The sequence below is a fragment of the Abrus precatorius genome, unplaced genomic scaffold, assembly GCF_003935025.1.
Source record: "Abrus precatorius isolate BTA unplaced genomic scaffold, Abrus_2018 Scaffold1, whole genome shotgun sequence".
NCBI lineage: Eukaryota > Viridiplantae > Streptophyta > Magnoliopsida > Fabales > Fabaceae > Abrus > Abrus precatorius.
In genome coordinates this window covers 1,800,087-1,824,483 of record NW_020874291.1, presented here as the reverse complement: position 1 = coordinate 1,824,483, position 24,397 = coordinate 1,800,087, and the positions used below count along the sequence as shown (strand labels likewise).

General features: G+C 29.9%; 1 protein-coding gene across 3 annotated transcripts; it reads right to left on the bottom strand.

Annotated features, from left to right (window-relative positions):
* Positions 1-8,152: 8,152 nt before the first annotated feature.
* On the bottom strand, positions 8,153-17,380 carry LOC113856194. 3 transcript variants are annotated; one of them, XM_027487936.1, is made up of 6 exons: positions 17,004-17,170; positions 15,963-16,695; positions 15,683-15,890; positions 13,693-15,601; positions 8,686-8,882; positions 8,153-8,596 (listed from the first exon to the last, which is right to left on the bottom strand). In XM_027487936.1, the coding sequence occupies exons 1-6, from the start codon at positions 17,061-17,063 to the stop codon at positions 8,479-8,481; spliced, it is 3,225 nt and encodes a 1,074-aa protein (XP_027343737.1). In that variant the 5' UTR covers positions 17,064-17,170; the 3' UTR covers positions 8,153-8,478. The 3 variants fall into 3 exon arrangements, with proteins under 3 accessions (XP_027343737.1, XP_027343727.1, XP_027343718.1); XM_027487926.1 differs by having other exon boundaries at positions 15,683-16,695; XM_027487917.1 differs by having other exon boundaries at positions 13,693-16,695; positions 17,004-17,380.
* Between the last annotated feature and the right edge of the window lie 7,017 nt (positions 17,381-24,397).

Here is a 24,397-nt window from a genome sequence, read left to right as displayed (position 1 = left end):
ATATTACGTAGATCTCTTGAATTGAATATGTTTATAAAAATATCTTATATTATAATAGACTTATATTACTATTTATCATAAAAGTTAATTATAATAGACTTTTATTAATGCATAAAAAGTGTGAAGAAGTTGATTAAAATTGATTTTTGTTTCACAGAAGAAAAGTTGATTTTAATAGACTTTTGAATAAAAAAAAGTTAAAAAAAAAGTAAAACTGTGTCATTTTGTTTCTACTTTTCAGTCTTTATGCTCAAGGCCTAGCATAGCCTCATTCTTTTTAATTAGAAAAAAAAAAAAAAAAAAACGTTCCAACCATATGTGCATGATCCATCCCTGATCACGAAAGCCTTGGATGTTTAAACATCATATGCTATAGCTGCCATGTCGGGGTGCTCAAAGGTTCCAAGCCAAACACATGTCTTTTGTATAAATTGGGTGACGCGTCTTGTGGAACTTCTTCCTTACAGCCCTTTGTTTTTGCATCTTCTATAACAAGTTAACATAAACACTGAGAAAAACGACACTAGTTTTCTTGCTATAGTTGTCAATTCGTTATGTCGTTCTTCTGGATTATGATACCAACATTTTTGGCCATATCTTTCCATCAAAACTCCTCTCTATGTTTTATCAATTTTATTCAACAATGTTATAGGATAAATGTTTAAATAAGCACTTATAAAAAAAAAAAAATACTCTTCTAATAAATTAAAATTAATTTAATACATCTCATTTTTTAAAATAATTTATGCATGATGGTGGGTGATTTATAAGATGGAATTTTTTTGAAGAATAATAACAGGATCTTAGTTCGGAACTCTGGGTGGTGTTGCGTAAGTGGTGTTTTCTGATCATGATTTCCTTCATTTCTGACTTTGATCCAAAATTAATTACAACAATCTATTTTTTTTACTACTCACTTCATGCCTTTCTTTGTCACATCCTCTTCTTTCTTTCTTTTTTCCAAATTCAATTATAATATCTCTTTAAAAGTCAATTTTATTTAAGGTTTAAGTAAATTCTAAACTCTCCATAAAAATCAGTTTTAATTGACTTCTTTACACTTTTTATATACTAACAAAAATTGATTATAACTTACTTTTATAATAGACAGCGACATATACAGTAATGACAACGGAAATCGATTAAAATCAACTTTTATTATATGTAAAATAAAATATTTTTTTAAACATATTCAATTTGAGAGATCTATGTGATATGTCATTTTTTTTTTATTATATTGTATTTTCATAATCATAAAACTGTGTTGGAAATGATATGCAATCCAATAAGAGTGACTTGACAAGGATTTGAGTTCGTGTTGATAATTTCAAATGGATGAATGAACCAAATGTTTATAAGCTATGTCTCTTTGAATAAGATGGTTATAGGAAGGCCAGGTTGTAAGTACAGTAAGTTGTTTAACTTTCCTTTTTTCTTAAAGTTTTGATTGATTCATTCCTTTCTCTTTCTTGAATTATTATCCACTTTGTGGTGAATAATTGGATAAGGTTTTTCAATCCCTTCTTTGATTATTATTTTTATTATAAATCTGGGCTTGGAAAATGGTTTTTAATTTGCTCACATGTTACGAGTTCATAACTTATGTTGGCCATTCTTTTCTTTGCTGGCACATTTTAAGCATAAAAAATTTTGTACTCCGTTTAAAGCACGTTATAATTTTTCAGTTCAGACACTAAAAAATTTAACGGAAGAAAATAATTTAGTTTAATCGTATGAATACAATATGCCATCAAGGATCGGACAAGGTTTATTTGTTATGAGTTTTAAATTATTTCAAAAAAGTGTTAACATATACAATGATCATGGCCTGTTGATTTTCTTGTTGATTTATATTTGTATCTTATTTTGTTGTTTGTGATATTTCATTATTAGTGGTTACTTTTATGATTAAAGTAAGATTATTGCATGAAACATTATTGATATTATATGCTGATAAAACCTACTTGAATTGAGTGGATAATATTAAATTGTAATTAAATTGAAAAAGTTTTGAATTTAAAACTATTTGTAGGAGAGTGAAAATGGTTTAAAAGTCTGTCGAGAGTTCAAAAATGCTAAAATCAATACGTTATTTTTTAATTAAAAATTTGAAAAAAAAATATTATGACAATTTAATCTATAATTAAACATATATTATTGAACAGCGTGAAAGTGTCAATAATGATTTCATCATTTTAAGCACTACTACTAGTAGTTAGATAAAAATCATTGCTAATCACTAAAAAATAATAAATATTTTGCACTAGAGAGAAAATGAGAGTAATGTAATTCATTTAATATATATATATATATATATATAAATAATTTAACCAATAAATTATTTTTTATATAGTTCATAACTTTTTAAAAGTGTTACTTAAATTCATCTTCTCTCACAGTAATAGTCCTAAATGTGATGAGTCTAATGTAAGTGTTAGAAATTATAGTACAATATTGATGATGTTGTTGAAGTTGATAACAAAAGGTACATATGTACATACAAAAGAATAAGAGTGAGCAAGTTTAACACACTAGACCAAATTTTAACTAAATTAAGAATTTTCATTTTTCCTATTTAGGGTTGATTAAAACAAAATTACTCAAATATGACATTTGAAAAACATATTTTCTGTTTAGTATCAATTTTAATAGAAGATGCTACGTGGTACAATGCAAAATAAAATCAACATTGTCATTGTCGATACTACTTAGTATTGCACCATATGGCAGATCTTTTATTCCTTCATTTTTCCATTCATTCTTCTCTTTTCTCTTTCATTCTCGTAGGAAAAAATAAAAAAAATAAGGGATAAAGGGACTTCATATAAAAAATAAGATTTTTGTTATCAAAGAATATTATCGATAATAGAGTGAGCGAGTGAGAGAGAGATTTCAGTGGAGCAAAGTTTCTTCAAGAAACAATCTGAAAAGTCAATTGGGATTTTGGTATACAAGGACAATAGATTTAAGGCCTAATGCCCTCTCCTTATATAGATGTTAGCTTGCCTAGATTATAGGGGTTGAACCATTATGCTGGCATTAGTTGATTTGCTAACGTAAACTAGAATAGGCTGCCTTATAAAACCTATTTATCGAAGGGATTAAAGCAAATTCGTCTTTTATGGAGCATTTGGAGCGCTATTCACACTAACTGACTGAGATGGGTCTGAGGTAGTCCTAGTCAATGTTTGAGATAGTCAAGGATCTACTCATGTTAGTGATATGGGTTTTTTGCCCGCATAAGGTTAATGGAGAAATAAATTCTCCTTCTGGGGTTGTTTGATAAGAAATTCTTTGCTTGGGGTGATTTGTGAGTGTCGTCAAATATGGTGACGACACATTGTTAAGTGTTGGCAATCAAAATACCGACACTAATTGAAAATAATGCCATGTGACAAGGTGTCGGCTGGTTGTGGTCCGACACATGTGTGTCGGTTATATTTTTGGCAACACATATGTGTCGGCTGAAAGAATAGCGATACTCACTGTGTGTCGGTTGCTTTGACGCCGACATATATCCCGTTCACTCCTTCACCCAGTGGACAAAACAAATGACAAGCTTTTATCCAAAAGTCTTTATCAAATTAAGATGCATATATATAGGCAGACGAATGTGTATTGGTTGCAAACATTTTGAACAAGCTCCGGTAGAAGAAATTCCAGGTTAGAATGTTATTAATTTATTAGTTTTAAATTTTTTAATTATTACAAATAAGTTTGAATTAATAATTTTAATATTATTATAAAGAGATGAAATTAAAAATATTTGTAAAAAAATTAATTAAATTATTTAATGTTAATATAATATTATTGAAAATATAAATGTAATTTTTTATTTTAATTTTTTGTAATATTTTTTATTACTATTTGTTTAAGTAAACTTTTGTAATTATTTTGGCTGTATTTTTTAATTTGATACACAGGATGACTGAAATTGTGGTTATTTTATACTGGAATGGAAGAGTGTACGAAGGAAATGAGGGTATCATATTTGAAGGGAATAAGAAAATGATTAAAATAGAACGTGAAATTACTTTTGAGATGTTGAAAAAAAAAATACATACAAAATTGAGATTATGTAATAGTAATGTAATTTCTAGACTGATTTCATGAATTTTAGTTGATTCAAGAAGTGAAAACTACACAATTTTATATGTATGTAATGATGAAGACATTGACTATATGATAAGTGCTTGTCAAGAACGACATCAAAGAAATGTAGTTGAGTTATATGTGAATATTGCGGTTGGTGAAACATCTCATGTAGGTGAAACTTTTTTATGTTTAAACTTATCACTCCTAACTATTAATGTTAGTGATAATGAAGAAGAGTATACAATTGGAGGATGTAATGTATAATATTTATTTAAATTATATGATGTTTAAAATTTTATAATTTATTAATAAATATTTGCTGTTACATGTACAAATGAAGAAGATGAGTACGATGATGACTATGAAGATGAAGGAGAAATTCCTTTAGATAGTTCTTCTGATACTGATTTGGAAGATGGCTTCGATTCAATAATGAATATTTCAAATACTGAAAGAAATAACGATATGCAAGGACAATCTACAGGTATAATTTTATATAATATAATAATTGTAAAATATTTGTAACTAACATTAGTTGAGTTTAATACAGATTCTATAACACCTTTTTGGAATATAAGTTCACATTGCACTGCTATTAATTGGGAACATCCTGATCAAGAATTAGGTTTTTCTGAGTTGCATTTGTCACAATCATGGGTACAAGGAGATGCATTATATGTTGGACAACTATTTGACTCTAAAGAGGAGGTAAAAATGGCAATAAAATATTATGCAATGAAGAAACATCAAACATTTTTTGTGGTTGAGTCAAAAGCATCAACTCATTTTGTCAAGTGTATGAATCATAATTCCGGAAGTCTTTGGAAAGTAAGAGCATTGCTACCCAAAAATTCAAATAAGTGGAAAATTACCAGATGGGATGATATGCATACCTGCGTAAATACTATGATTTCTCAACACCACAAAAAGTTAGATTCAAACTTTATTTGTTCATGCATTATTGGTACGTGAAACTTAATTGAGATTATATTTGTTTGTCTATTTAAAATGATTTTGATATGATCATTAGTTGAGACGTATTGTTTAATGTTATTGACAGGTATGGTCAAAGAAGAACATTTTGTTCCCGTTTCATTAATCCAAGAGAGAATAAGTGGCCAATTTGGGTATTCAATTTCATACAAAAAAGCATGGAAAGCAAAGCAAAAGTAATTGTAACAATATTTGGTGATTGAGATGAATCTTATGCAACATTACCAAGATGGTTAGAATATATGCAATTACATGCTCCAGAGTCAGTTTACAAAATTGAGACCAATGATTATGTGAGGGGTAATGTAATGGATAATAGATTCAGAGTCTTTCATAGATTATTTTGGTCGTTTAGGCAATGTCGTGAAGCTTCAAGTTTTGCAAGCCTATGATCCAGATAGACAGTACTTTTTTGTATGGTAAGTATAAGTAAACATTGCTAATTGTTACAACTCAAGATGGCAATAACAGTGTGCTTCTTGCTACGAGACAAAGATGATGCCATCCTCGAAGTCGAGATTTAATACCCTACTGCGAGACGAAGATGATACCATCTGAAATATATATAAACAAGTAAACTATAAACTTCAAATGTACAATATAAGCAACAAAATTTAATAAAAATAATTTTATTTTATTATTAAACAATTTGTACCTTAAAATAGACTCTATCAAACTAAATTTACCTACAATTAGTACATTTACAGCATATGTTTCAATAATAGCTTACAACAAAATTTATATTTTCAAAATATTATTATAGAAAATTTAACCTATAAATTTTTACTAATGTATTTAATTCTTTTTTCACTTCAATAAAATTACAAATTTATTATTATTCATTAAAATCATATAAATAACTACAAACATTTTAAAATATTCAAATGTCTAAATTAATAATTATCTAATATTTTTATTTGCAGTCATTTATATTTTAAAATAACATTTTCAATTTTATTTAACTTAAAATTTTATATATTCATCTTTTTTTTCACTTAATTCCTTATTCTTTTACTCTAAATTTTTTCTCAAATTAAACCAATTTATAATTAAGTGATGAATAACTATATTTTTATCTTTCTTAATTTTAAATTATTTACTATTTCTTAATTATGTGACATAATATTTGTTGAAATATTATTACAAATTTAACAACGGCATATTTTTAATAATATAAATTTATTAATTAACATATTTCATTCTTGTTATTTCAATTTTATTTTGTAATAATTATTTTTATATTTTATTAACCTTATAATAATAATCACACATAATTCTTCCTCATATATTTATCTAATTTAATTCTTTTATATTTCTCAATTAATTTATATTTATATATTTTTCTAATTTAATTATTTTGTTATTTTAACATAATAATATTTGTATAACAATAATAATATCATCATTATTTTTACTTTTAAATACAGTTTTCTACATAAATAACAATAAAATTATAAATTTTAATTTAAATATTTTCCTATTTTTCTATTTTTCTATTTACCTATTTATCTATTTTCATATTTTTCTATTTTTTACATACATAAAATTATAACTAAAAAATTATAATATAAATTTTTACTAACCTTGGAGCTGAGAATCTGGACCAGCCTGGACCACACCGAAAGCCCTTTTTGTAGGATTGCAATCTTCCTGAAATGGGAACAAAAATGGATGCAAGAAATTATATTTTTTTCAAAAAAATATTCATATTTCTATCTAATATACAAAACAATCTTTTATTTTTACCTTCCAAAGTTTTAAAAATGGCAAAATCGCTCGCCCCTTCCTCTGCGTTTTTGCCAAAATTTTTAAAATTTTACACTTACAGAATGAAGAAGATGAACAGTACAAGCAGAAGCGGGAGAGATGGAGGGTCAAGCGGCGTGCCTCCTGCAAGATTGCCACGTGGACCAATCAGTGTGTGTCGGTCTTAAACATGCCGACACTGGTGTCGTTGAACAAAGTTCTGACACTAAAGTCGGATCTGAGCCATTCGACACACTGGAGAACTTTCACATGTGTAGTTCACAGCCATAGATCAGTGTTATCAAAATTCGTCCGTTAAAATTTTTTAAAGTGTCAGTTTTAAATTTGACGACACTATTAATTTAAAAAAAAATAAAAATTCCTGTGTCAGCTATGTTTCTTCTGACACTTCTTCCACCTGTCCTTCCCCGCCCTAGACACAAAATTTGTTATGAGAGAGCCCCATATGGAGAATTTGTTTCTCCATTAACCCTATGAGGGCAAAAAATCCCTAGGGATACACATCTCTCCTAAGTCAGGGGTAACTAGGTGTTGATTATGCTGTGGATTGTGGTTAGCCTTATTGACTGTGGTCAAGTATGTTGGCCCATATCAATTTCCTCCCAGCTTGGTGTTGTTTGTATATGACAATACTAAGGTGATTTATGGCTGGGGGAGTAGAACCTGTATTTTGAAAATGTGAAAAATACCATCTTTCTTTTCGTGCTTTTGGTTTCTAAACCTGCAAATGAAACGGGGGTTATTCCTTCGCTACCTTTTGCTTATTCTTTCCTTTTCATTCATTGTTTGCTGTTGCATTCTCCTCTTCCTTTGCTTCTAGTTTTTTGCACATTCAAGCCTTCATTCTTTCCTTCACTCACTCTAATTTGCTTTTCCAGGTAACCACCGTGCCCCTCTCTCTTTTTTTCCTTTGGTTTGATGGTTCATTTAGTAGAATGGGTTAAGGGTGGCAATGATAGTGTGGTGATAACAATGATTTTATGGAAATGTATGTGTCAACATTGCAGTAAGGGTGGAGATGGGTAGTAACTAATGATTTGCACAACCCCAGGAGCTCCGCCTTTGGTCATAGTGAAGATAGAGCCCCAAAAGTTTCTTTCAACAACACTGCCTTTTCTATTAAAATGCATTACTCACTTTAATAGTTAAACCTTCCTTTCTCGTTTACCATCTCGTTTATTGCTTGCGTTTTTCAACAAGAGCCACTTGGGGCGTTCTAATGAAGAATCTACATTTAGTTCATTTTAAAATAGAAAACAATTTGACCCAAAGAAAATGGAAAATAATTGAATTTCATCAATTTAATATTCCTGCCATTAGCATAATAAAAATGTTTGAGAAGACACTTGTAAAATCAAAATCCCTTTGCAAAATGTTGCAAGACTTGTTTAACGACCTATATGGTATATTGTTCTTCAAAACATTGTTAGAATTTGGAGCTTTATAGTTGAGCCATTGAGGTTCCTAAAAGAAAGGGACTTTCTCATATACCTTTGACACAGCAAAAAAGATGCAGAAAAAGAACAAAGCAAAGGCGGGCGGATTTCCCCTTCACGCTGGACAAGTTTGGCGACATAAACCAGTGTAATAACTTAGAAATTTGATTTCGCGATCCATAGTCTTTCACAATGGATGCTTGGTATTATGGAGAAATTCCCAATAGTGGTTTAGCATGTGGTCTGTGGGTATCACTTTATCCCACTTTCCTGTAACAAATATAGCATATGCATCCGCTGCATACCTGATTGAGAGAAACAGTGTCAAGCTATGAAGTACAAGAGATATATAGCACTACCTAAAAAATCAACAAAAGAGCACAATATCACATACTTGCCAATACCGTGCAGTTGAGTTACATGTGTCCAACTTTCATCCAAGTATTCCTCAGAGAACCGCTGCAACATTGCTGCCCTTTTGTGTTGAAAACCTAGAGTCTTTATTGTCCGTTCCAGTTCCTCTCTTGAAACTTTCGTACAAGATTTTGCATCTGGACATAACTCGAAAAAGTTTGACAAAATCTTCTTTGTCTGCATTTTGCAAAATAATCCATCTCAAAGCAGTACGTAATATCTTTGACCAAAAAAAGACAGTACATAATATCTGTATAATTTCAGTTTTGCAAAAAAGTATGTTTCAAGAAAAGCAGAAATTCAACTCTTGCTAATGACCACTGGTTCTAATGGCACAAGCTTCACTAGATTCTACCATGCACCAAAGAGAATAAGGTGCATCCATGAACTGGTGGAAAATGTCCTTTTTACTCCCAACTTTATCTCTCATTTTACTAATCTATTTCCTTGGCAGCAGATCGCGACACCATCATCACTGTTAACCTTCCTCTTACAATAATGGTATCACTCTGAAACAGAACATTTTCTATTGGAATCAAAATCACAAGCACTAACAATTCTATAACACTCTTTTTATCACAACGAAAAGTCATTAGTAAAGCATTGATACTCAAAATCTTATATGTCATTCAATTACAACAGTTTGTAACCATGGTATAGTCAAAATCGCGAGTTAACACGTAAAATCGTACGATTTTGTACGATTTTACGATCTGCCGCAGGTCTAACGATTCCGATCCTGGGCTGGAACTCGTTTTGGTGGGATCTCTGGGATCGCACGATCTTCCTTGTGAAATCGTGGAATCTACGATCCTGGGCGAGTTGTTTCTGCCCTATTTTTAGGGTTTTTTTTTCCCTTCTCTCTCCGATTTCTTGCCTCTTTGCAACCTGCGAAGTGCACTTCTCTTCTTCCTCAGCACAGCGAATCTGTTCATTCCATTCTCTACCCTTTCTCCTTCAAATCGCCTCTTTCTCCACCATTTTTGAACGCGACCAGGACTTTGCAACTTCTTTCCTCTGTTCTGCGATCCCTATAGTTCACTCTGATGACTATGTCTGCTCTGGCGACCTTGTCTGTGTCAACGACTCTGCTCTGCGCCGGCGACCTTGTCATAGCGGAGCGTTTTGCTGTGGTGGCCATCGCAGCTGTATTTGCAGCCAACGTAGCCAAATTCACAGTGCGGCTGAAGTAAAAGTTATTTAGGGTTTAGGGTTTTCTAAGGGTAAAAACAAGACTTCTCATCATTTAAAAATAATTTGGCTTTCCTTGTTTACCCTTAAAGCAGCTCTGTTTTAAGTTTCTTTAAGGATAAAATAGTCTTTAGGGTTTAGGATTTATGAAGCAGATTTTAGGGTTTTTTAATGGTAAAAACAAGACTTCTCATCATTTAAAAATAATTTGGCTTTCCCTTTTTACCCTTAAAGTGGTTCTGTTTTAAGTTTCTTTAAGGATAAAATAGTCTTTTATCATAATACAATACGTAATCTATCTTTTCCCTCTCTGTTTCTGTTCTCAGTATCTCTGTTTTGAGGTGGGGTGGCTCAATCCTCTCATTTGTCCTCTGGTCTTTATATTTATACTATTTTACATGTATTTATACAATTTTGTAGGATCTTCCTATTCGTGTTACGATCCTATGAGTTACAATTTTTCATCTCCTCTCCGATCCTACTTAGAATCTCGATTTTGACTACCTTGTTTGTAACAACATTTTAACAAATCAATTAATGAATTGAAACTATAATTTCTGGCTTGAATGTCTGAGCAATTTTCATGGTGAATCATTGCAACCAAACACGAAATTAAAGGTGCTGTTTCTGAACAGAATCCTACTATTCTCATCGGCCTTCACCAGTGGCTTCAATGCCTCCTTCAAGATGCTGATTGCGTCCATGACACCGATGTCCTCACAAGGACACCAATCTCCCACAATGTGAGGACATTGCATACAGTTGGTGTCTCCACAAAGAACGACCTTGACTCTGGTGAAAGGAAGCCATCGCTGATCACATCTGGAATAAGGCCGACTAGAAGTGTTTGCCATTGATCCAATCCTTGCTAGTGTATAACTACAAAGCTGCTGTGCCAATGAAGAACAAGGCCCAGGTGATGGTGTCAGCTCCAACAATGGTGACATTCAATGTCTCCAGTAGAGAGAAGCAGAATTTGTCAATGTTGCAGGACAATTGTTATGAAAGCAAATCAGAGAACAACAATGGAAAGAGAAAATTGCTCCCAGCAAAGGAGGATGCTCCTTGCCCAAGCCCAAGGCTTACAATATGTCAAAATAAATTCCCCCCTCCTCACAAGGACGCTCTGCAATATCTACACCTGATTCTCTTTTCTCTCCCCTCTAACAGTCTAACCAACCCCAATACATCATAACTTTCCTAACTAACTCATGTTCTGCTCAGTGGCCTTAGCTGTCTTGGCATTTCAGGAATATACTTGTAGGGCCTTAGTTTTAGGCTTATCCCACAGTGGGTCCAACATGCCCATCAATACCACCCTCTGTATAAATTGCCTTGTCCTCAAGGTAAAAATGAGGAAACTGGCCCCTGATATGGCTCTGCTCTTCTCAAGTAGCTTCTCTAATTGGCTTGGACTTCCAAAGAAATAACCATTCAGTCACTGTAGTTCCATGACAATTCAGCCCTCACGTAGCCAAAAAAGCTTTAGGTTCAACAAGAGTAACATCTTCATCCACTTCTAAACCCATAGGTAATTTGGCCTGCATTGGTTGCCTTCCAATTGCTTTTTTCAACTGTGAAATATGGAAGAGTAGGTATATTCGGGCTGTTTCAGGAAGTTGGACCAAATATGCCATTGCACCTATACGAGGCAAAATTTGAAATGGTCCATAGTAACGTGCTGATAACTCAAGGAAGGTTTGGAAATTATAGAAATCACTCTATGGTCTTCAGCAGTTTCCGAGAGCTTGGTTTGATAGGCTAACTCGGGTTGTGATGGGGGATGGATTCTTACAATGCCACACAGGCCACACCATGGTTGTAAAGCGCTCCCAAGTGGGCAAACTTGCTGTTTGCATCGTCTATGTCAATGCTATTATCATCAAAGGAGATGATTATGAGGAAATTAGAAGCCTGAAGCAGCACCTAGCCATGTAAGACTTGAGGTACTTTCTTGGGATGGAAGTGGTTAGATCTAAACATGGGTATTCATATCCCCAAGGAAGTATATCCTAGACTTACTGCAAGAAACTGGAAACTTGGGGTGCAAATCATCTAATACACCTATAGAATCTAATGTCCAACTAGGCATTAAGGAAGAGAGTCCTTGAACTAACAAGGAGAGGCATCAACGACTAGTTGGAAGACTGATTTATCTGACTAACTCGCCCAGACATTGAATTTTCTGTAAGCCTAGTAAGTAGGTTCATGAATGACCCCAGGGAAGCTCACATGAAAGCAGTTAACCGTATACTACAGTACTTGAAGAAAAATCCTGGCAAGGGGTTCTATTTTACGAAAAGCACAGAAAGTAATGTTGAAATTTTCACAGATGCTGACTGAGCTAGATCTATATGCTATCAGAAAACAACTGGTGGGTATTGTTCATTTGTTTGGTTAAATCTAGTTACTTAGATAAGTAAAAAACAGTCAGTGGTAGGAAGGAGCGATGCAGAAGTAGAGTTTAGATCTATGGTTCACAAAATTTGTGAAGGAATATGCTTGCAACCGATGTTGTAGGAACTGAAGGTCTCATCTCAGCTCCCTATGGGATTACTATGTGATGATAAAGAATCATGTTCATCATGATAGAACTAAACATGTAGAAATCAATTGTCACTTCATCAAGGAAAAGGTTGATGGTGAAACGTTAAAGCTGGAACACACATTCTCAAGCCCTCAAACTGCATACATTCTGACTAAGGCTCTAGCCAAAGCTCTATATGAAAATCTAAGGTGCAAGTTGGGCATAATTAATATCTATGACCCAGCTTGAGGAGGAGTAATTACAGTGGTTCCTAATCAACTTAATTACATATCAAATCAGACAGATTTCTATATACACGGAAAGAATGGTAACTACATTAATAGTAATACAAAGATTCTCAACAATTATGATATGCAATTTTCCAAGCATAAAATAGCAGTTGTTTCAGTGAGACTACAAGGAGATTTCATAGCTTGAAAGTTATTGAATGAGGTTTACATGAATAAGTACATATTGCAGGAAATTAAGACATTGACTAAATAGTTCAAACTCCCAAATCAGAATCTACATACTATATTAGGAATGTAGCTAACGTTGACAAGTCAAAAAGGCAAAGACAAAAAATAAATTTGAATTGTACACAAAACTATATGCTATTCTGTGAATACATAGATTTGTAATATTTCTTTCACGTGATAGGCATATATAGGACACCAAAACTAGTGCAAATCAAGCACATCACTAAGATGTGTGTGTGTATTTGTAGAGAGAGAGAGAGAGAATAAAAGATTCATTTTAACGATATTAGCATTACTAAACACTTGGGACTAATGTCAAAGAAAGGAAACCATAACAAGGAAATTAAATTAGTCATCAACAAGATTTTATTAGAAAGCCACAATTCTGGCAGTTAACACAAGATCAGCATAATAAAATATTAACTGTTGAGCTCTTGTTTCAAAAATGGCAACAGGGCATTGCTTTCCAAAGAAATAACAAAGTAACCCACAAACATTTTAGAAAGCCAAAAACAAGAACTATAAAGCAACTTACAGAGCCTTTTAATGTAGATCAGCAGATGAAAGACACTGTTCACAACTTCACATTAGCTACAAATATAAGATTGAGAAACATTCTTGTTCCTCCAAACAGTACTCTTCAAAATAGAGAGATACAATTGCATGGTATATGAAATTCAAGGCCAAAAGTAAAACATTTGCCTAGAATAGGGCCAAACTGCAGAATAATTATCCAAAAATCAAAGCCTCCAGATGCTATTTAATCAGAAGGTGAATTAATTGAATGTACCTGATCCCCAGTAGTCCGATTGAGAAGCATACATATAACCAACACCCTCCATGGATCATGAACATGACCCTCTTGAATGAGACCAAATTCAGAATGTGGAGGGTTCCATGTATTATCAGGAGTTTTTCTTTTGTAAGCCTCATCCCACTTCTGAGAAGCAGAAAGAGTTCTTTTAACTGCTTCAGACTGACTTTCCTTATCCAACGGTTTGACATTAATCTTCTTCCCACTATCATTACAAAAATAAGGAGAAACATATCTAACACCATGGGCAACACTTTTCTGAAGCAGAGGTTTTGTCTTCTTGGGTTTAGCTTTGCTGGTTTCAGCATCATTTCCATTCTCTTGCAGTGTATTTGCAACAACTTTCTTCTTCTTCTTCTTCTTCAAATTAACCATTCCATTTTCAATTACATTTCCATCCTCTTGCAGCTTTTGTTCAAGGAGCCTAACACCAGAACTAGGTAAAGCATGGAATTCAACCTCACTGCCATAACATGATCCAGCAGCAACCTTCTCCGCATTCTCACTTAGAAAGAAAGGAGAAACTTTATGAATTTGAGCAAGCTCTGTTGTCTCATGCTCTTTAGATGTTTTCATGCCTGTGTATTTAAAATTTTCAATTGCAATTTTGTCTCCATATGTACTCCTTAAAGCAGCAGAATCAAAGTCCTTTTCATAATTAAGTATGTTCGCATTAACTGTCTTCTCACTGTCATTGTGAAAATAAGGAGAAACCTTTCGAACCTTGGCATGCTCCTCAGCAGTTTTCCAACTACAGTATTTGCTCTTCTTTAATTTATCTTTAATGCTTTCAATTTTATTTCCATTTTCTTGCAGTTCATCCATTGTGTCTCCAGAAGTAGCTGTTAACACAACAGAATCAGCATGAATTTCAAGTCCCTGTTGCTTAATGTTTTTCCCAACATTGTTTTCCACCACTTTATCCTTAATGAAATTTCCAAAGGTATGCAAAGCAATGGATTCAGACTTGATTTCCTCAGCCAATGGTTGGACATAAACCTTCTTCCCACAATCATTATGAAAATAAGGGGAAACATATCTAACACCATGGGCAACACTTTTCTGAACCAGAGGTTCTGTCTTCTTGGGTTTAGCTTTGCTAGTTTCAGCATCATTTCCATTCTCTTGCAGTGTATTTGCAACAACCTTCTTCTTCTTCTTCTTCTTCTTCAAATTAACCATTCCATTTTCAATTACATTTCCATCTTCTGGCAACTTCTCTTCAAGGAAGCTACCACAAGTACCAGGTAAAACAATGAACTCATTCTCACCGCCAGAACATGATTCAGCACCTACCTTCTTCTCATTGTCACTTTGAAAGAAAGAAGAATTCTTTTGAATTTGAGCGCGCTCCACAATCTCATGTTTTGTAGATGTTTTCATGCCTGCTGTGTATTTAAAATTTTCAATTGCGACAAATTTGTCACCATTAGTACCCATTAAAGCAACAGAATCAAAATTACTTTCATTATAAAGTGCTTCCACATTAACTTCCTTCTGATGGTCATGCCGAATGTAAGGAGAAACCTTTCGGACCATAGCATGCTCCTCCACAACTTTCTGATAATTGGACTTTCTCTTCCTTTTGGATTTAATTTTAACAGTTTGAATTTCATTTCTGTTTTCCTGCAGTTTATTCTCAAAGAAGTCTCCAGAAGCAGCTGCTAACACAACAGTATCAACATGGCTTTCAAGTCCTTGTCGTTTATTCTTTTTTCCACTATTAATTTCTTTTGGTTTATCATCAATGAAATTTCTAATGGTAGGTAAAGCAATGGACCCAGATTTGCTTTCCATATCCAACAGTTCAAATTTGTTCTTCCCACCACCATTATGAAAATAAGGAGAAATATATCTAGCACCAACCTGGGCTATATTTTTCTGAGCCACAGATTCCATCTTCTTGGATTTCACGTTACAAGTTTCAGCATCATTTCCATCACCAACCTGAGCTATATTTTCCCACACCACAGATTTTGTCTTTTTGGGTTTAACATTATGAGTTTCAGCATCGTTTCCATCCTCCTGCGGCTTATTTGAAAAGGCCTTCTTCTTCTTCTTCTTCTTTTTGAATTTAATTGTTCCGTATTCAAATTTGTTTCCATCATCTGGCAGCTTATCTTCACGAAAGCTACCACAATATGAGTCTACGTCACCCTTCTTCTCATTGTCACCTTGAAAGAAAGAAGAAAAATTTAGAATTTGATCATGCTCAACAGGCTCTAGCTTCTTGTATGTTCTCTTACCTTTGGATTTAATCTTTTGAACTGCAATTTTATTTCCACTCTCTCCCCCCCTCTCTTGTGCAATGTATCTGCAAGTACCCTTTAAAGCAACAGAATGAAAGTCATCTTCATGATCAAGTGCTTCTACATCAATTGTCTTCACATTGTCATTCTGAAAGAAAGGAGAAACCTTTTGAACCTTGGAATGCTCCTCGACATTTTTATGACTTCTGGATTTTTTCTTCTTCTTTGATTTAATGGTAATGGTTATGAATTCATTTCCATTCTCTTTCAGGTCATGCTCAAGGAAATCTCCAGAAGCAGCAGTTAGACCAACTGAATCAACGTAACTTTCAAGTCCACCATCATCTTCCTTCAGTTTATCCCTCATCATGTTTCCTTCAGACTTGATTTCCTCACCCAATGGTTGGACATTAATCTTCTTCCTACAGTCGTTATGAAAATAAGGGGAAACATATCTAACACCCATCTGGACTATATTTTTATGAACTTCAGGTGTCATTTTCTTGGATTTGAATTTACTGGTTTTGCTTTTGGAGTCATCACCATAGGCAACTTCTTTCTTCTTTCTCTTCTTGGATTTAATCTTCCCATCCCCCCCCAGTTTATCTTCAATGAGACCATTCTCACTGCCATAACAACATGATCTGACATCATCCTTCTTTGGCCTTCTCTCCTTTTTGGACTTGATGTTTTCAACTGCAACTTTATCTCCATTCGCCTCCCCATTGTCCTGCACAAATTTGTGAAACTTACAAATGTGGGTTTGATTGAGCTTATTTTGAAGAAATAATTGCTATATTTTTTTTTCCTATCAGCTTCCTTTGAGTGCCTTAAGGGAAAAATATAATTTATTCCAAAAAATAATAAAAAAATAATTTAAAGTATGTTTATTTTCTTTCTAAAAAACAGTTATCGGTTACTATACTTATTTTTAAAAACAGAAAAATGTTTTCAAAACAACATGCTCTTAATCTTTGAATACTTTATCACTAAACATGCAGTCAAAGTCTAGGTTTGACAAACTTAAAGTTCACTTACTGTCTTTTTCCCATGGTCATTCTGAAAGTATGGTGAAATCTTTGGAGCCTCTGCAACCATTTTCGATGTTCTCTTGCTATTTCCAGTATCAATTTCATTGTAATTTCTTTGCAAATCATGTTCGGTCAATCTCTTTCTCTTCTTGTCACTTTCTTTGTTCTTCCTCTTTGGCTTCAAATTTTCTTCTGTCGGGGCATACAGCGCTAAAATGCATGATGGACGCTCCATTCTCTTACAGATATACTGCTAATAATAATAAATATATACATGAAATTGAAAAGGTCCATTATGGAAATGTCAATAATACTGTACCCACCGCACTAGAAAGACCCAAACACTAGGAATTTCTTTTGTTTTTCCTTTTTCAAGTAAAGTGTGAAAGGAAAAGAACAAAAAGAAACAGAATAAACAATGAAGCAGAAAAGGAGGAAGTAACTTACCAATTACTACTGTGAAGGTTAGGGCAAGGAAGCGGTGAAAGAAGGAAGACAACAAAATTTCTCGGTAAAAAGTAGTCTTATGTTGTTGGCAAGTGAAGCGATTATTATTCACCCTATTTAAAGGAGAAATTGAGGGACCAAATGACCGCGAAAATCGAAAAATGCGAAACCACTTTCTTTGGAATGAATCACCAATTTACTTTTCTTTTTCTAACCCTTGTTTATTTCAGGACTTTATTTTATACAAATTTCATTTTAATTTCTGATTTTTAAACTACCTTATAAAAATTTAGTAATACTAAAGATTGAAATAAATAATATTTACAAATTTAAAGATAAAAGTTAATAAAACTTATAATTTTAGGAATTAAAGTAATAATATTTTTGTAAAATTATAATTTTTGTTATCTAAATTTAATTTTTAATATATTCATTTAACTATTTTGCAATATAATTATCTAAGTTATTGAGTATCAAAGTTAATATGACATCTAGGGATGAAAATAAACTAGACTTCACTCTAAACAGCTTGACCTGTAGCATAATTATTAAGCTTGAGTCTGACATGTTATCTGTTAAAGGTTTTATTTTAGACCTGACCTGGTCTGACCTGAAGCCTGTTATAAAAAAAAATATTAATAAAAATATAAATATTTTATTATCAAATTAGTTTATATATTTTTCTAATTTCTATCTATGTTATTAATAATTATTAAATAATTATAATAATATTTATATAATTTTAAAATATTATTTAAGTATTAATTATAAATATTTTATATTAATAAAATTTATATTTATATTTTTTATTTTTTAAAAATTATATAAATAGTAAATAATTTAGTTTTATTTTATAAACATATTTTTTTTGTTTAAAGACATTTTATATTCAACAAATAAAGTTATAGTAAATACATAAAATTAATAAAAAAATATATAACATTCACACAATTTCTTGAATAAATTAAAAGAAAATTATTATGTTTTAAAAAATAAATAAATTTAAATATAATGCAATATATACATATAATAACAATAATAATAACTATTGAATCAAAAAAATAATAACAAAATATTTAATTTCAATTTGTTTCATTAATTTATTATTTTAAATTAATAAATAAACATAAAATTAACTACATTATAACATTAATGTAATATAGAAAATATTACTCATACAATAAATTAAAATATATAATTATATATTACATATAAATTGATAAATTAACTAATAATTTAATTAAAATATGTGCAAGTTACAAAAATATATATTATTATATAATTTATTTATAATTATATTATTTGCTACATGGTCTGATTATATATATATATATATATATATATATATATATTATAATAAATTTTTTATTTTATTTTCTTATCATTTTTTATAAATTTTTTCTTTCAAATAAAATATAATTTATATTTAAGCAATTTCTATTTATTATAAATATAAAAAATTATAATATAATATATTAATATAATAATTAAATATTAATAATAATAAAATTAAAAATATGAAAAATTTATTAAAAAATATTAATATTTTATTTTTAAATTTTAATTCGTTTAGTTTTAATCGTGTCTTATTCTTCTTCAGCTTATTTAAATATAACAAATATAATAATTTATAATTAAATAAGTTTATTTTTTAAACACGTGTAATCGTGTATAAATATTTTTAGTTTTGAATATAATATAATTTTTATTTATTATAAATAAAAAATTATAACATAATATATTAATATAATAATTAAATATTAATAATAATAAAATTAAGAATATAAAAAATAAATTAATATAATATTATTATTTTATTTTTAAATATTAGTTTCTTTAATTTTGATTGCGTTTTTGAAGATTTTGCTACTCTTCAGCTTGTTCAAACAAATATAATAATTTACCTTATATTTATATTCAAAGTAACTATAGATAATAATAAAATAAGAATAAAAAATAAGTGCGATAGCAGCTTTGGCTCAGAGGTATGTGATTGTGCTAGGTTTGTGATTTATTGTGATTTAGTGAATACAATCAATGAAATTTTTTATTATAAATTTTATATCAATAAAATTGCTTAAGAAAAGATAATAAAATAAAATAAAATTTGTGTAATATTAAAAATTTATAATGATTGTTGTTATTGAATAATATTAATAAAAATATAATTATTTTATTATCAAATTAATTTATATATATTCAAATTTTTATTTGTGTTATTGATAATTATTAAATAATTGTAATAATTTTTATATAATTTTATAAATAATTTTTAAAATATTATTCGAGCATTAATTATAAATATTTTCATGTTATAAAATTTTTATATTTTTATTTTTCTTAATTTAATTTTATAAAATTATTAAATTATTAAATATTTTAATTATTTTTTATAATAATTATATTTTGTTTGTATAAAGACATCTTATATTCAATAAATAAAATCACAGTAAACATACAAAATTGATAACAAAATTATAAAATTTATTGAATCAGCTAAAAAAATTATTATATTTTAAAAAATAAATAAATATTGTCATTATAAAAATTGTAAATAAAAAATATTTATATTATAAAACTCATAGATACAGAAAAATAACATATGAGCATAAAAAGAATTATTAAAATTTATATTTAAATTAAAATAATTTATATTTCTAAATTTTTATCTTAATTAAAAAAAATGTGATAAAACTTAATATAAAAATTTAAACTTAATGTACTATATATATATATATATATATATATATATATATATATATAATGACAATAATAATAACTATTAAATTAAAAAAAATAATTACAAAATATTTAATTTTATTTATTTCGTTAATTTATTATTTTAAATTAACAAATAAACGTAAAATTAACTACACTATAACATTAATGTAATATAGAAAATATTACTTATACAATAAATTAAAAGACATACTTATATATTATATATAAATTGATAAATTAACTAATAATTTAATTAAAACACGTGCAAGTTACAAAAATATATATTATTATATAATTTATTTATAATTATATTATTTATATTATTTGTTACATGCTCTGATTATATATATATATTATAATAATTTTTTTTTATTTTGTTATCATTTTTTTTTATAACTTTTTACTAAAATATAATTCAGATTTAAGTAATTTGTATTTATTATAAATAAAAAGAATTATAACATAATATATTAAATTAATAATAATAAAATTAAGAATATAAAAAATATGTTAATATAATTTTATTATTTTACTTTTAAATTTTATTTTGTTTAGTTTTGATTACGTCATATTCGTATTCAAAGACTTAACTATTCTTTAAATTGTTTAAATATAATAATTTATTATTAAATAAATTTATTATTTAAAAAGTGTAATCTTGTATAAATATTTTTAATTTTTAATAGAATATAATTTCTGTTTATTATAATTATAAATAAATAAAATTATAACATAATATATTAATTTAATAATAAGAGAATTAAGAATATAAAAAATAAATTATTAAATAACTTAATTATTTAAATATATTTTGACAGCTCTATTTTTAAATGATATTATATATATATATATATTTATACAAGTCGGCCTTTCAGGCTTAATAGGATTTATAAACAGCTCAGACTTGCCTTATTTACTTAAACAGACTTTAAAAAAAGTCTAAGTTTAGTTTGTTTATTAAAAAAGTCAGGCTAGGCCAGGCCTAAACCAGGCCAGGTCACAGGGCCCTGTCAGGCGGCCTGACCTATTTTCATCCCTAATGACATCAAAGTGCATGATTGAATTTTTTTTATAACATCTACTAATGCTATTACATGAATAGGAATTTATTTTTGACGTAAACATGATTAATTAGGTTGGCACTTTTAGTGTTCTTTAAGTGACTTCCTTTGAGTGCAAGGAAATATAGTTCAACACAAATACTCTTGACCCAGTGACAATCCAGTTCCATTTACATGACTTAGTTGTCCCTTCAGCTATTAGTTATTCAACTAGAATTGAGTTTTAGACTATAAATATATTTGTAAAAAATACTATAAGATATGTTTATTTGTAACACATATCATTTGATTCATCCATCCTATGGAGCTAATTAACTGAATATCAAACATCCTTTGTTAACCTCCTTAGATCTGAATGAATTTAAATATATATCCAAAAAAATTTATATTCAAATATAATATTCTCATCCATGCACATAAGGTAAAATATGTCATATTTATAGATAAATTCAATTATACGTTTTTGTCTTTGAAATCTATTGCAGAGAAATTTAAACAAGTGCTAAAACAATATAACAATCCAAAATAACCACACAAGTCTTGAGGCTTCATCATCATCCTAAAAATTGATCTCGATATCCATGAAAGTTTAGAGAATCAACATTTTTTAGGTATGTAAACACTAGAAAGAAAGGAGGAACCAACAACAAATAATGCAACAAGAAACAAAGAGAGTGAAATGTGATGACAAGTATCAAAATTCAGGAAAAGAAATAAATGAATCATAGTTCAATCACACAACACAATCATCAACTCTAATGTTAATACAATGCAGAATAATATGCATGCTGAAAATCTATGTGTGCAATTGTCAGTGGTCTAACTCAAAAGTTCTTAACAAAACTTTTCATGTAACTCTTGGATCCACACCTATCCTTAGAAGTTGTTAAGAGTTTCACTAGCTAATCAAGTATTCATATAATGGTGGGGACTTGAATTTCCAACCACTGCAACTAGCTCCATCAACATGATATGTCTCAAGAGAAAGTAGAGATAAAAGAGCACTGTGCATAAACTAACAGTTAGAGCCCTTTGCCAATGTTACTCATTAGACTATTAGAGAGGGTTAAACCTAATTATCCCTTAGGTCATCATGGTGTCCATTCATACTATACACTTCACATCATATCATGATACAATGACTTCCTTTCTTAAGGGGAAGAGACATTTATACCTATTTGTCATCTAAATAGTCTAAATTTTATTCATTATACATTTTGTTGCACCATTGATGTAGACAATTTCTTTTATGGCTATGCCTTCTTTTCAAATATTCGTCTTATAAATTGAGATTAGCAAGTACCCATTCTTATGCTTTCAAGCATGGCTTTTAGCAACTTCTGATTCATCATCCTTACTCTTTTCCTTAATATTTATTTCATTTGAGTTCTAATTGCTTTTTTTTTTTTTTCAAAAAAATATGGTTTTGACACAAAACTTCAAAATTATTTATTAATCTATCTTCAAGTCTTGGAGTAAAGCGATAACTCACTTAATAATCATAGTATGATTTGCATGTTAATACTCTTTGCGTTTTCACTAACACCTATGTTCTTATAATGATCTTGGTTCATGAATAGGGATTCTCAATCCACCTACCTATATATCCATGTACACAATGTATGCCATCACACACAATAGACTACTAGTACCAAAATGTCCTTTATTAAGTTCATCATTTCAAAATTTAAAATTAGCTATGTGTATTCAAATCAAGTAAATATAATTAATAGGTTCAAATCATAAATCAAGCATTTAGAATTTCAGGGTTAAGGGAATCATATCCCATTTATCTCAATTTCTTTTACTAGCTACTTAAAAATATCTTCTCCCCTTACTGGTTTTTATGTGAGTGTTAGTGTTTGCTAAATGCACGGAGTGTCCAAGTGGTTCCTATTTAAAAGAAACACTTATATTTGACAAGTTAGGAGTACCAACCATCAATATCTTCTAAATCAACTCAATCAAAATAGAATATGTGGCTAAGTGTTTATTTCCCTAAAGTTTAGAATTTTGTCAATTGTTACACTTACCAATTTAGGTGTAACCAAGAGCAAAGTTGTTCAATTTGAAAATGAGATGGCTTCTTAGAAAGCTACAACTACAAAGAATATCATCAATTAGTTATCTTGTAGATTTAGAGTTAGAATTCTTCCAAAAATAAAAATCAAGGGGCTTTCTTGCAAAGAAGTCCAAAATTGAGTTATGTAAGATGTTTTGTACATAACTAATTGTTATTTTATTAACAAGCTCATAGGTACTTTATATTTTCTTGTCTTTTTGTCTTGCATGATCTTTGAGGGTAATAATTTAAATAAAAGACTGTTAGCATTGCATGACTAATAGTTGTTAATAATGATATATGAGTGATTGACAATCATAAAGAAACTAAAATTAGAATTAGGTTAAAAGAGAACATAAAGACGCATAAAGGTGAAGTTATAAGCCCTAGGCTCTCGTTTAGTTAGTAATCAAAAGTGTGCCTTTTCATTGTCATAAATCAAGACTTTCTTAGTACTTGGAAACAATCCTTGTGAAATAATATTTTGACAACTTAATTTAAAATCCTTCATTACTTTTCAAGTGGTACACTTGTCCATAAACAAGTTTTTGGTGCCGTTGCCGGGAATTGTTTTTCTAATATTAAGAGAATCTCTCATATTTGGTTGATTTGAATAATTTTTGTCTTATTTTTTTAGTGTATGCTTACTTGCTCTAAGTTTTCTACAACTTTAATCTAAAAATAGAAAGAACTATGCAAAGATAGAGGAAGAAGTTGAGAGGATAAAGAATGGCTAAGGGAAGAAAAGCCATTAAGGATTACATGACACCCACTACAGGAAGTGTCCCCAAAAGCATTGTGGCCCTTAATTAGAGGCCAACGACTTCAAGTTGAAGTTGACACTGATCACCATGGTTCATAACTCTATATAGTTTGAAGGAATCCCTAATAAAGACCCCAATCTCCATTTCACAAAGTTCCTTCAACTTACTAATACTATCAATTACAACGAGGTCACCAACGATGCTATTCGATTTTTCCTTTTTCCCTTCTCAGTATCTGAAAAGGTAAATGCATGGTTTACCTCACTGTTGACTAATTCCATCACAACATGGGAGGATCTCACTTAATAATTTTTGGGAAAATATTTTTCCTCCATCAAGATCCTCT